The sequence below is a fragment of the Prenolepis imparis genome, unplaced genomic scaffold, assembly GCF_030444845.1.
Source record: "Prenolepis imparis isolate NDT839.2.m4 unplaced genomic scaffold, iyPreImpa1.0 SCAF_11, whole genome shotgun sequence".
Taxonomy (NCBI): Eukaryota; Metazoa; Arthropoda; class Insecta; order Hymenoptera; family Formicidae; genus Prenolepis; species Prenolepis imparis.
Genome location: NW_028141169.1, coordinates 571,171 through 586,788, shown reverse-complemented (window position 1 = coordinate 586,788; position 15,618 = coordinate 571,171). Strand labels below are relative to the sequence as shown.

General features: G+C 37.0%; 1 protein-coding gene across 1 annotated transcript; it reads left to right on the top strand.

Moving 5' to 3' along the window:
• The first annotated feature begins 1,050 nt into the window (after positions 1–1,050).
• On the top strand, positions 1,051–15,476 carry Rdga (retinal degeneration A). The gene is made up of 11 exons (XM_083049851.1): positions 1,051–2,117; positions 3,881–4,037; positions 4,351–5,015; positions 5,116–5,510; positions 5,765–6,147; positions 6,429–6,744; positions 6,848–7,031; positions 7,116–7,445; positions 7,857–8,129; positions 8,305–8,468; positions 11,190–15,476. Exons 1-11 carry the CDS (start codon positions 1,051–1,053, stop codon positions 11,237–11,239), a joined length of 3,984 nt encoding a protein of 1,327 aa, XP_082905977.1. The 3' UTR covers positions 11,240–15,476.
• Positions 15,477–15,618: the final 142 nt, after the last annotated feature.

The following is a 15,618-nucleotide window of genomic DNA, read 5'->3' as shown; positions in this document are numbered from 1 at the left end:
CTCGTGCCGACTCTCAGCGATGCTCATGATTTCCTGTCATCGACGGCGGAATCTCCATCATACACGCGCTATCATCGTGAAAAATAAATTCCGACGCTAAAAAACTCGATCGATGATGCTAGTCACTCAAGAGGTGAGAGCCGTGCCGTGAGGGCGGTAGTGATGAGAGAAAAGGAGGAAGAGAGAGAGAGAGAGAGAGAGAGAGAGAGAGAGAGAGAGAGAGAGAGAGAGAAAGAGAGAGTGACTGAGTGTTGAACCATTGAGTGGGTGTAAGAGTGGAGAGACAGAAAGAGAGAACGATGGTGGGATAAAAGTTTGTCCACCTCGTCAAGTTTCTCGCTATACTTATGACCTTTCGTTCGCGCATCGCTGATCGACGCACTCGACATTTCGACGAGCCTCGAATAAAGCCATAATAAGCTCCTATACAACGGAAACTGGACCAGTCCCAACAGTCTATTGTAATTTTGAAATAATCACGCAATATACGAAAGCAATGATTAATGTTGCATTCAGATCAACATCGCACATTTCTACTACGAAATTTGTATCGTGTAACGTTGCGTATGCGGGCGCATTCTGCAATTACTTTGAGTAAACTAGCTCTTCACAAAAGATTATGTCTTTTGCGACTTTAATGAATATATCTAATCTTTGATACCATCTCATCCTTCCATTTCAATCTGACGATCGAGATCTATTTGAACAATTTTTAAGGACTTTTGAAAACGGCCGTCGTCTCGTGTAACATTGGCGTCAAAGATACTTAGAATGGGCTGCAAATCGGCAGCAAAGTCTAATTTGGATAAAGAGACGGTCGCGTCGTCGTCGTCGTCGTCGTCGTTGTTCTTTCTAAAGTGCAAGAAGGCGATTCAAGAAGGAGAGGAACGCGGCGGCGATCGCGAGTCCGATCTCGACGACGGTGAGGAAGGCGAAGAAGGTAACAACGCGACCGATCGAGCCATCTTCTTTGAAAGGTCGTTGAGAGATAATAGCGGAATGTCCAACGACGCGGACAACAGGGTCGCCAGGTAGCTATCAGGCTAGAGAATGCAGAGATTGCGCTCAACTTTCAAGAGGTCGCGCACTCCCACGGGAGCGGAAATGAAGTCCCAATCTAGCCTCGAGGTGCCCAAGCAAATCCGATCGGCCTCCTTCGACGAGATACAGCTGCAACCGAAACATCTGGACGATCGCACCAACTCTTCATCGTCCTCCACGTGTTCCTCCGCGAGATCGCAGGACTCGACTCGCGGCAGGAGAGGTTCGTCCACTCTCAGAGTGCCGCAGCTTCAGACCGGTCAACGATCCAAGAGTTTCGACGCGTATTCCGCGAGTCCATCGTTCCCCGGTCCGCAGTTACTGCCCGGTGGATTCGAGCGACCGGAAACGCCGATCATCCAAGTCTCCGGATGTTACCATTGTGCCTGCGTCGAAGAGTACAGGAGCCTCTGGCTGGCCGAGGATTTCTCCAGGGAAGAGGCCGAGGCCGAGCTCCACGAGAGCGACAGCGGCACGTCGGATCTTTCCGAGAACGAATCCGAACACGAGGACGAGTCTAAGAGAGAAAGTAGCCCGGAAATCAGGGTCACCCTGACGTTCGACGATGACGTAGCGTGCGCCACGCGAGAGAGATGCGTCTCGCCCATAGTCGAGATCGTGTCCGAATCAAATTCCGAGGTCGCGGTGGACTTTTCGGAGCTCAGGCAGCGCAGACGGTCGCTCGCCTCGCCGAAGCTATCCAGGCAGGAGGCTCTCACCACCTACCCCCTCGAATTACCCGCCGTGCCGGTGGAAACGACGACGATTACGAGGAAAACGAATATCATCGAGGCGAACGACGACGACGACGACGACGATGAGAACGAGATCGAACCGAACAAGTCCAAATTCATCGTGCGCGACATATTTCTGACGGTGCCGGAGCACCGGGATCGCGCCGCCTCCGTGGACTCGTGTTTCAATAACAATAAAAATGGAGGCGTCAGCGATCCGAATTCGCTGGCGGTGCCGCAGCAAAGTATCAGGTCAAAGAGCGTCGACATCGTACTGCCGACGGACGTTCGAACGAGATATACGGCGTTGCTGCCCGGAAAGGAATCGCGACTTTCGATAGGGTGGGTACGTCTGATTAGATGGACGCAGCCTCCCGTTCTAAATATCAGGCGATGGCCATTCAATATCGCTTCGATAAACGCGCGCATTTATCTTTTTAATTGCGTCCCCATTTCTATCCAGCTTTAGAATCTATAGATTTTTTTTATTTATCGCTCACTCCGAGTTGGTATACATAAATGATAAATGATCTCAATGTTCCCTCTTGATTCACCCTCTTTTTCATTCTGAATAATGAATTCAATTAATCTATTAATATTTCAGTTGATTTTTTTACTTAATTTTGTTTTTACTGGTTTTCGCGTTTTTATAATAAAATCATAATTGCTGGGTTTAGTCTGGATTTAATCATATTCTCAAAAATGAAAAAAATGGTAGAAATATAAAATGGAACAGAAAATTAGAACAAGCCAATTTAGCATTAAATTCGTTTTTTTTTTTAAAAAATGATAAATATACAATTTGTAAAACTATGAATAATATAAAATGGTTTACATGAGTTTATATGTATTAAAATGCATAAATGTTGAAGTAATTGGATAATAAAATCAAATTTTTAATTTTATGAATTACAAAAACATAATGTGGATATCTTATATTTCTACCTTCTTTTTTCTTAATCTTCTTTATTTATTATCCATACATATTAATTTTAAATTTGTTGTATAATTAATTGTAATAAAATATATAATTTTTAATTTAAATATGGAAAACTTTAATTTGTTCTACTCAATTTTCAATATCTCCCTATATCTTTTACGAATTCTCAAATAAATCGCAATCCCCGAATGGATTTATACATTTCTTATATCTTGACTTTCTCTTTTATTTCTGCTTTTTATTTATTATAAGTAATTTTGGAGTTGTGTATATATATATATATATAGTTATATATATATATATATATATAAGAAAACTGAAAAGATATATAAAGATTTTCTTGCTGCCACGATTTCTGTCTCTTTTCTCTATTTACGATTCCACTTAAAAAGAGCACGCTACATAAATTATTATTCAGAGTACTTCTATAAACTGGGACAGCAATATTGAGCGCCTCTGAAACTATATGTTTGTGTATTAAAAGAAAGTATATCCATTATCGTGATGGATGCGAAATTGAAATATTTAAGAGATATCGATCGAGAGAGAATTTATAAGTGTATTAGAAAATATATCGCGCACACGTTTCATGCGCCATGTGATTATTTTCCACACATTCTTTACTTATTATTTACGCACGACGGGATATTTTACATCAAAGAGAGTCACTAAAAGTGGCTGTAGTCGTTAAAGTTTTATATGAGAATTTTGAGCGCTCTCTTTCTCTCTCTCTCTCTCTCTCTCTCTCTCTCTCTCTCTCTCTCTCTCTCTCTCTCTTACCGCAGTGCGAAACTAAACTCGAGTCGTTTAAAATAGCTTAAATCTTTAATAACATTTCTATGACATTTTTCAAAGATATGTGACATTTTTTTCTCGCACGTGTCGAACCCTCGAGCTTGAAGAATTTTAATTTTATATATATAGAGTATGTCGCACGCGCACGTCCTCGCCCTTTAACTTTATATATTTCTATATACAAGTAAATTTTATAATTAAAGGCGAACTTCTACCAAGATATTTCCAAGATATTTTACGAAAAAATTTAAAAAATATTAAATTATTTCTCCTTCTTCGTCATAATCTTTCAATTTAGAATATATATTTTGCTGACGCGAGAAAATTAAATTGTCTGCAACAATTTCTACGAATATTTTGATGATTCTAGAGGGAGAGAAGATAGCGGAGAAGACAGAGAAGGGAGCACGAGTGGTCAACGTGAGCCTCGGTCTACACCAGATTGGGGTCCAAATGCGTTTAACGGGGACCATCTTTGGGTGCCAACCGCTACATCCGGTGACTTTTGTTACGCCAACGACTGTTCCGTAAGTTCCATAAGGATACGCGAATTTTCTTGCACTTGTGCGCATTAAAAACTATAGTCTACAAATTTACAAGAGTATAAGTAACTAAAACAGTAAGATAATTAATACTAGAGTTATTATTATTGTTATTCAATACGAATAATGATAATAACAACTCGCATTTTATCGATTGTCTTATTATTTTAATTGCTCGTGTTATTGCAAATTTACGATAGCCTTTACTAAATTCTCGCCAATACTTTTAAGAACAAAAATTTGTTCGAGATTTTGATTAATCGTTTTCTTTTTTTGTCCCCCCCCCCCCCCCCCCCAGAAACACGGACCCCGGTTGAAGTGTCCCGCTTGTCGCGTAGTAGCTCATGCCTGCTGCGTCGCAAGTTTAGAATTCGCTTGCAAGCCAAGCTTTCGCGATGTGGGAGTGCGTCAGTATCGCGAACAAACGACAACCCACCATCACTGGGTTCACCGACGATATCAGAAGGGTAAATGCGCCAATTGCGGCAAGTCTTTCCAATCGAAGCTCAGCTTCAGCTCGAGGGAGATCGTGGCGGTGAGTTGCAGCTGGTGCAAGACCGCGTATCACAACAAGGAGGCGTGTTTCAACGTTCACAAGATAGGCGAGAACTGCGAATTGGGCACTCACGAGTCGATCGTAGTGCCGCCGTCGTGGATCGTCAAACTTCCACGAAAGGGAAGCTTTAAGAGCAGTCTGAGAAGAACCAGGAAGAAAAAATCTGGCGGCGGCGGATCTTCGCGCCGGAAAAGCAAGGATAAGGAGAAGGAGGAGAAAGAGAAGGAGAAAGATCAAGGAGAGCTGTGGATCGTCAAGCCCATTCCCACGGCCACGGTAAAGCCCGTTCTAGTCTTCATTAATCCGAAATCCGGCGGTAATCAGGGCGCGAAGTTACTGCAAAAGTTTCAATGGCTGCTCAATCCGAGACAAGTTTTCGACTTGACGCAAGGTGGTCCGAAGATGGGGTGAGTAGGTCGTTCTGATGAATAATTTTACCTATGCGGCAAGGAGGTGAGAGAGAGAACGAAAGAAGAAGATGGCTGATTGAGGAAACTGTTCTTGCAGACTGGAGCTCTTCAAGAAAGTTCCCAATTTACGCGTCTTGGCTTGCGGAGGCGACGGTACGGTCGGTTGGGTTCTATCGATCCTGGATCAGATTGGCGCGTATCCAGCGCCGGCGGTCGGAGTACTTCCTCTAGGCACCGGAAACGATCTGGCGAGAGCGTTAGGATGGGGAGGCGGCTACAAGGATGAACCGATCGGGAAGATCTTGACAAGTATAGGTGACAGCGAGACCACTCTACTCGACAGATGGCAACTGAAGGTCGAGAGAAATCCCGATGCCAAGAACGACGACGATGGCGGCAAAGGGAAGGAGAATTTGCCGCTTAACGTTGTTAATAATTACTTCTCTCTCGGCGTAGACGCTCACATTGCTCTCGAATTTCACGAAGCCCGAGGTGAGAGAGAGAGAGGCCTTATGATTCTTCATCATATCGAATTCAAACCGATAGTATTGAAAATTTAATTCGAATGGGAATGATTTTATTATTGATTGACACGTTTCGTTTCATATTTATTATTTCTTCGTTGATTCCTTCAGAATTTCTTTTTCTCGATTTTTCTGTATATTCGATATAAATAAGTAATATAGATAAAAAATAACTTGTACTTTATAGAACTTTGTGATAAATTCGCTGTTAACCATTTATAGAGGCTCATCCGGAGAAGTTTAATTCAAGAATGAGGAACAAATTGTTCTACGGACAGATGGGCTGCAAGGATTTATTGCTCACGAAATGGAAGGACCTCTCGGATTTCGTGACTTTGGAATGCGACGGTCAGGACATGACACCGAAATTGAAGGAGCATCGAGTCCACGCTATACTATTCTTGAATATCGCTTCCTACGGCGGAGGAACGCATCCGTGGAGTGCGACTAGCGGCACCAGGGAACCAGCCATGGATGACGGTTTAATCGAGGTGGTTGGTTTGACCACATATCAGCTGCCTCTTTTACAAGCACGAGGACACGGCACTTGTATAGTACAATGCAGCACAGCCAAGCTGGTTACGACCAAGACTATACCGATGCAGGCAAGCATATTCTTTCGCATAAAAATTTCTATTGACTTTATTTCGATAGCAGAATTATCTCTTTTTATTTGTTATTACGATCGCGTATTTAAATTTTCTTACTTAAAATTTATTTGCTTTTTAATTTCTCTATAGTTGTTTCCTTTAAAAATTTGATTTTAATTATTCTCTTTAATTATCGCGTGAAAAAATTCCAAGATGACTAACAAATTTATTTTAAAAATTTGTTCGAATAATATATCATATTCTCTCTTTATATTCGATATTTTTGAATGTTGTAGGTCGACGGCGAGGCCTGTCGCCTTCTACCATCCGTCATAATTTTAAATATGTTAAACAAGGCTACAATGTTAGCGAAAAGGAGAAACGCGGGCAAACCTCCTCAGAATGTCGCGAGATTAGAGAGGCTAAAGCTACCCGTGATGAAGATAAAGATGTCAGATTACGAAACGTATTATCACGACAAGGAGAGATTAAAGGAAGCGGCAGAGTTGTGGTTAGCGGAACCGCTTGATCTCGATGCTACAACCGATCTGGAGACCCTGAGGAAGCTCTTGGCGAAAGATTATAACGTGGATTATTGTTGTTTCCTCGATTGTAAGTGTTGTTTCGCAAGATATACTCTCAACTTACGATCTAATTGTCATTTGTTAGAGACGCAAAAATACATAAAACGTCCGGCTGATCTCTCTTTTTCCAGCGTGCACTACGGAAAGATTCTTCAGAATTGATCGCGGCCAGGAACAGTTACATTACGTGACGGATGTCGCCGTGGAAGCTGTCTACATTCTCGATGAAGATACCGTTCAGCAGCACGAGGGCCAAACTGGACCGAGCCAAATCATCGCGAGTCAAGAAATGGAGGCTGCGCGAGTCCAGCCGAGGTATGCAAGGGGCACTTTTTTGTGTACGAAACCTAATAACTATATTCTTTCGCTCAAGCTTTCTATGATATGAATATGATATAGCGATGAACGTCTAAAGGAGATGCCAGCCAGAGTGACGGAGGAGCGAACGACTCCGAACGCATCAAAAGAGGCACGGAAACAAAAACGATCTTCCATCCTTGGGAAAGCCAGACTTTGCGGAAGTTTTTCTTTCGACAAAGAATCCGATAATCAAAATCAAGCCGTCAAGCCAAAGTATCCAGCGAGTCGAAACTCCTTGGATGTGCCATCACCGAGCGAGGACATCAACGTCGAATCGAATTCTCTTATAAATCGCGAGTCCCGCAAACAAAACTCTGGCATTGCTCGTACAGATCAATCGCAGCAACATCACGACCAACGCTTTATCAGGTAAGAATATCATGTGGACGTTTTTTTTTTAATATACTTTAATCATCCGAATAATTGAAGCGAGCGGAAAAAATATTTATGTGACGTCAGATAACTTTAAAGCTTTAAAGCTTCTGGGAAGAAGCTGAAAATTATCGGCTTTCGACTAGATAAAGCTTTATTCCGCACGAATGCTTCTTACAAGGTGTAAAAGGTAAATACACCTTCGTAACTCGATAACATATTGTAGTTTATATTCCGTGGGGAAAACTAAACTCGATATATTACAAATGCTAACTTCTTGTCCGGCCATTCGCTTCAATTATTTTTACTTGGATAATAAATATTTATTTATTACACAATATTATAAAAATAATTTTGCGCGAGGGGAGAAGCTTTCTAATTTAAAGACCTCGGTTTGAATTTGCGCAGCCCACGCGAAAGACTGTTCAGTCTAAGCTCGGGAGTTCACGGATTCAGCACTGAATTACTCGAGAAAAATTGCGACGATATATTGAGAGCGGCCAAAATTGGCGATCTTTCGACATTGAAGGAATTTGGTGAAAAAGGATACTCGCTTTTATCGATCGACGAAACTAGCCAAACGGCACTTCACTTGGCGTCGAAACACGGTCACAAAGACATTGTCAGATATCTCATTGCCTATGCCCCGTCGGCAATTTTGAACATGATTGACAATGACAAGTAAGTTATGCAATTTTTCATGCGTCTGCAAAATTTAAAATTTAATCCGCGAAATTGGACATTGTTAAAATTTCTCGCAAGCCTTTCTCCTATACATACAATTCCTATACATAATTCTATTCTAATCCGATTTAATTTTGATTTCAAGAAACAGAGATAATTATTTTAATTTTAGAGGGCAAACCGCTTTACATAAGGCAGCTCAGTACAAACGTCGTTCTATTTGCTGCATGCTGGTAGCTGCCGGAGCGTCTTTGATGGTGAGGGATCGACATGGCAATACGCCGCATCAACTCGCTGTGATTGCGGAAGATCATGATCTAGCAGCGTATTTAGAAAGTGAGTAATCGCGAAAATATTTTTTACCATTTTTTACTTTGTTCTTTTCCTAACAATTAATTAACACGTGACAACAGTGTTTCATACTTTTAAGAAAAATTGATCACAAAAATGTTTAGCAACATTCCTCATCGTTATCTCGTTGAAATTAGAGCATTTTTAAATCGACGATTTAAAATTCGATTTCTCAAGATTAAAATAAAAAATAATTTAACACTCACCGGACGATGCGGAGCAGCGGAGTTTTAGACGTTGATCTGTAAAATAGAAATATATCCAAATTATAAATATACATATAAAACAAGCGCCGTTCATTTAAAAAATAATTGACATTTAAAAAAATTATTATTTCTCAATTGAATTTCTCATTGGTCCTTTAAACTAATAATTAATGTCTAATAAAAAATTATACTTCAAAGTTATAAAAAATTTTTAAATATGATAAACAAAAATCATATTTTTTTTAAATCTAAATAATTATAAATTTCAAACAACAGTAATTTATATATCTAATTATATTATATATATTTATATTTAATATATAATATGTACTATTTAAATTCATATTTAATATATTATATATTGTTATATAATATATTAAATATTAATTATAAATATCATAAATACAACTTTAATTTTTTTTATAAATCTAGATAATTATAAATTTTGAACAATGTTAAAATATTTTATACATATATATATATTTTTAAATTGTTAAAAATTTATAATTATCTAGATTTATAAAAAATATAAGATTTCTGTTTATCATATTTAAAATTAATTTTAAAAAATTGTTTCAATAGCTATATAATTTTTAAACACAATAAAGATATATATACATATATATTGTTATTATAAACTATTTTATTAAAAAGTATTTTAAATATAAGTCAAATAAAATTTAAATTTTTTATGCATTACATTATGCAATAATATAAAATAGATCGCGTAAAAAAACAAACAATTAATTTTATAAGTAATAAGTATTGAATTAAATTAATTAATTAATTAAAAATCGCTTACCCTACGGTTGCTCCGCTGTCGCCTGATGCCTCCCTGGACCTCTTTTTCATCTCTCTTATTTGACCTTTGCTCTTCTTGTATGGCACTGACTGCACACTCACTCGCCGAAACACGATTACAATATTACGATCGCGCACACGCATTAATAATTACTAAAATAACACATAATTGCGTGACACTTTGTACGGCACTCCCGACAATGTTAATCACGCGCGCGCGCGCGTAGGACGCGTGTTTTATAACAATACATTGCGAAGAAGGAACAACGGAAAGGTTGCGATCAGTATTATTGCGACATTCGAAAATCGCGCCATATTCATTCAGAAAATTCATCGCGACTATCTTCACGCGTCGCGGCGAATGTGTAATCTCTTTTGCTAACCCTAATATATTATATACCCTAACATTATATTTTATCATCTCGCATTATGGTAACAGTGAATAAATATGCAAGTAAACACAATGAAAAATATACTCGCAGAACATATATCTCGTAAAATATATATCGTGTAGTTATCCGAAAATAGTCAAAGTCAATGCTCTGTCTTGCACGCACGATATTCTTCGAAACGTAAATCACGCGAAATGAATATACTAAATAAGCGATTGTGACATAATATATATCCCGTTACTTGAATTATTCGACTCGGCATTCGATCTCGATCCGCAAATTACGTTTGAATCAAAGAATTCAAAGGACTCCGCGAAATGTATATGTATCATATATATGTCTGTGTTTATATATAGGCTAGAATTGAAGAAACAATTATTCCGTAAAGATTGTAACGTGCGAAAAGATGAGTTGTAATTCTTAAAATTCTCTCCTCAAAATGTATAAATCATACGAAATATGTACGTACTCTGAATAGTCGTCGTCTCAACATTCTTATATGTACGTCTCGAGAAATAAACGCGACACGTTCGCATTCCGTCCGCGTCCTTCGTCCTTCTCGCTCGAGGCTCGGCGCGCGAATGACGACGCAGCGAGCGCTCGCGGCGGCAAGCGGCGGCAACGAAGCGCGCAAATATAAACACACGCGCCACAGCAAGTGAATGTTCAAACGTAAATAACAATTAATTTATTGTCGTCGTGAAAAGTAGATGTTTTTAACGCGCTATATTAAATCAATACTTGTAGAATTTTTAGTTATTTTCATTCAGTTTGATTAGCAAAAGAAATTATACATATATATACATTTGCGAAATTTACGTGCCGCGATTTTTGAATCTCGAACTGATCTCGCAATCTTTCTTTCTTTGCAATGTGTTCTAATAAAACACCTATCTATATAGTGTGATTATATAATAACTTGCACTTTGCAATTGTTTTATTGAATTGATGATTATTACTTGATCCTGTGACTTGTACATTATCGCGCACTCTCGATCGAAAAATCGATCAACAAATTTACACTTACAATTAGATTAATGAGAAATTCAAGACAGCGAAATGTAAAAGACGTACAAGAATCTAAAAAACTTCTAAATGCTAGAACAAAATAATGTTCGACGAGGTATCCTCGTTTCTTATGTTTAAACGTAACTGTAAGCATATCTAAATTAATATCTATCTAAATTATAATTAAATTTAATTATAATTTAAATAGATATTTAAATATCTATTTAAATATCTAATTTTTATTTAAACATCTATTTAAATAGTACGTGGATTTGTAACGACATTTTGCATATTACCAGGTCAAAAGCACTTTCAATTAGCGACAGATGAAATGGAGAACGATCTCTGACCTCCAGTGTTGATTGCCAGGGCTTGAACTGTCTTGAACGACGAAAGAGATACAACAACAATCGATCTATAATGTCGATAATTTGACGACGTCTTTGCGGCATTTTTTTCGACGACGTATGTAAATCGCTCGTGATAATATCCGAATAATATTCTCGTTCGACGTACAATTACGAGGTCGACGATTACGTGTTTGCCAAATGTCGTATTTTTTCTTGTCGATACTTCGAAATTATACTCTTATACTACTAGGACACAATTATCACATAATTATACATATATACATATATATATATACGTAACTATGTAGCTGTTCTCGATCGATAGATCCTTATTTTTCTCACTCGTATATACTTGCCCGAGGAACTTGTAGCTTTACTCGCGTTCTTGTACTCCGGCAAGTGGACCATAATCGGCCAGGGAGCAGCCCCGAAAAGATTGCTCCTAAGAAGTCGGAGCAAATCTATTTTTCTCGTAACGACATTTAATGTCTCTCCAGTCCAAAATGAGACAGTCAATTTTGTGTGTATCTATACACACACACATACACATATACACTCAAGCATATACATGTACACATTTATAACAAATTTTCTGACGTTGGAAAAATATATCTCTCGTATACGAAAGAAAATAATGGATAATAAAATGGACCAGTCACGCGTTTGCGAAAAGATTATTTATATAGAGGCCAATTCCAATTGTGAAATCTGTGCCAATTAAAGTCTCGAGTCTCTTGATGGAACATTTTGACGATGCCAAACAAAGATTAACTGTCTCATGTTGGATGCATGTGCAAAAAGTTCATAGTTTTCCACTCGAAACTGGGTGCTACAAGCGGATCGATAATCTGTTAGCTTTAACAAAAAAAGAAGAGAAAATTAGAGAATATAATTTTAAAGAGAAAGAACAGTAAGGAAAACAAACGAAAAAAGGAACATTCTATATAAACACGATACCAAAATGTAAAAAGGGATCAACGTACGAACACCAATTAGTTGTTAGAGAGATGCAGTCTATCGCTATTAACGTACTATTACTATAATGATTATTTTTTTTTTGTCGTATTGATATAAGATCTATGTACATATGTGTAGAATTTTTGAGGCGCTTATCGCTTATCGGATTCGCGCATATTCTAAAAGAAGAGACGCCGTTTACAAGTCAATAACGATCGTGCACGCAACGATTTCTTTCTTTCACGCGTCTTAATCGGGCCCTTTTACTTATATATATTTCTGTGATCTTCTCTGGAATTCTAGTTTATATTCTATTATACTTGTGAAACATGTATCGACATTTGACATAACCGCGAATATGTTATCATTGTATATCCTCCGTCTTTACATCTCTCTTTTCTCTGTTATTAAATATTCTCTGTTATTAAAGATTATACATATATACTAGCGCTCAATAGTTTTGAATACGTCTCTTTTTCGAGATAAAATTTAATTTAATTTGTACCTGCTCTTTACAAAAATTAACAAGAAAGTTGATAAAAAAATAAGAAATGTAATATCTCTGAAAAATTGAGCTGTATATTAATTTTGAATCATATACATACAATAATATACAAAAATAATAAAAAATGTTTAGATGCGGACCTTTTAATACGCAAAAAACGCGATCTTTAAAAATCTGCAGGCCAAATGAAAAATACACAATATATTAAAACTATTGAGTGTTAGTATTTCAACGATTGTGCACTGTAAAAAAAAAATCGACTTCACATTCGTGAAAGAGAAGAAGCGCGACATTTAGGACACTCTGCTTACCTTTACCGCTCCTTTGGAGTATTTGAAAAGAAATGCCTTTCTCGATCCGTACCTGTTATAATACCATTGTCGACGATAAGTGTCGAACAAAAAAAAAAGAATTTAAAAAGCGAGAGAATACTTATATATACATATATATATATATATATATATATATATATATATATATAAAATTGTTGTAGGATCGTTGTAGGATGTATGTACAAGAGGATATTTTGCGCGCGTGTGATCGGGTATACATCGTACACATGTAAATCGGGATAACGAATGAAAGAGTCTAGTTAATTAGTTTTAATGCCCGATAACACGCAACGGCATTGAAGCCGGTTTTACATCTTGCAGAGTTTAATTTTCGATGCCAAATGTACAGTGAGAAAAGAAAAATGATTGTGCTTGCATTGTGTGCTTGCGATTGAGAATAAAACATCATTTCTCGTAGGAATTTTTCACTCAGCTCAAGATTGTGTACCGGTTTCAATCAGCCCCGGAAATAGCGCATTAAACTCTTATTACACTACGAAATGCGGATTCAATTGCAATTGGGATTACGATTGACAGTTGCGAATTGACTTGCAAGCTGTTTGCAAGCTGCTTTGCTCCGATTGATCAATTCGTAACTGTCAATCGTAATTCCAACCGCAATCGAACCCGCAACCCCGTAATGTAATACCGGTTTTAGGCCCGAGATTTAGAGAGAAACAAAAAGGGAAGTTGATAGAATTTCTCAGATATATAGCGACGCCTTTCGCGCGGCGCGGTGAGGACGCTGGCTCAGCTCGCAAATCTCTCAGTTTAAGTTTTAGAGCAATAAATTAACGACAATCACAAACATTTCGGCATAAGCCAGCGCTCGCACCGCGACTGTTATATTTCTGTCCCGTCCATTCCCTTCTATTCCGTTTCCTTTCTCTCATTCTCTCATTATCTCGTTTTCTCGTCTCTTGTCTTGTATGATAAAAAAAAATACCGTGTGCACGAGCATAGCTTTATTTTCTCTATGCGGGTATATACTTATACGTGGATATACTTATGTGTGTAAATAAGGCTTCGAAAATCAAAAGAAGACTCGTATTGCGCGAGATAATCATCGAGCGCAAGCAAATACGAGCGTAAATTATATTTAGAGGCTCTATATAAAATAAAAGTAATAATTTATATAAATTTCGAATAACTTTTTTTACGTATTTATATAATACTTTATATAATTTTAAAAAATTATGTCTGCTTTTATTTTCCCTTTCTCTCTCTCTCTCTCTCTCTCTCTCTCTCGCTATCTCTCTATTTTATTTCATGCAATGTAATCTCCATGAATTTTTAATATTTACTTTAATAATAACAAATTACTTTTATATATAACTTTTTATAAATAATATTTAATTTCTAGTCTAACAATACTTACAATTTTTTTCATGGCTCGTGTACCTATTAAAATTAATGACGGTATCTTCTCCGTCCATGATAAAATAACCACGCGGTAAGAAAACTGTTCGTGTGCACGGAATATAAATCTTTAACTAGTTCTATTCTCTCTTTGCTTCCCATAAAAAATTTACGGATAGATAATTTATAATTGATATTATAACAGAGTCTTGATATTCCATGTTTGTGATTTCAAAGTTTATTGACTGTACTGTTATTTGATTGTACTGGACGACACAGAGCATATGAGAATGAACCTCATTCTCTTTTTATGCCGCAAACTGTTGCTCGTTAATACTTTTTTGAGTCTTAAAAATTTTATGGATTTATTTTCTTTAATCTCTTAGTTTCCAGAAAACAAATTTTAATTACATTTACTGTAAAAATATGCACAGATATATATATATATATATATATATATATATATATATATAAAATCAGTAAACACATTTTTTTTTATACATCCGAAATCATATTCTGCGTAGCAGAAATTGCAGGGTATTTTTTATCATTAACACAAATCATAGTAGTACGAAACTTCAATGTAAGAAAGTTTCAATGTCGTCCAGTTTTATTGAAAAAAAAGTACGAAGTAATTAAATAATATATAGATTCGAATTATAAATATTATATAAATTTCTTAGGCTTCTTTTAGGAATTACACTCTAGTTCACTGAGAAGGATTCTGTCCATTCGCATGTTCGTTCTTCCATTAAACATGTACTAATGTTCCTAGATATTTCTAAAAAAAATAGACTTTTAGTTGTTAATAAGTTCCCAATTTTTGAAATAAGATATATAATGATAGCTTTTATTTTCTACAGAATAGAAATTAAAAACTACAGCTTTATGTAAACATCGATACATTTCTTAGTACTTTGCGCATTTTATGCAGTACGAAAAAGCATCATGACATTGTAAATTTCTAAGTCGTGGAATTAGGCTTGGGTGGACCAACTAATGACCATTTAATTTTATTAAAAACGAATGATATTGCTGTGTACTATCTGTAATTTTAAATCTATTAAACAAAAAACGATTAAAGTTACCCAACTATTTTTGAGATATCCCAACAATAGTGTAACGTAATAATGAGATCGTCTTAAACTAGTCGAGGAAATTTGTGAACGAAGCTTGATGCCGTAGGGATGTGACGCCCCCGAATATAACATTACCTTCCAACAAA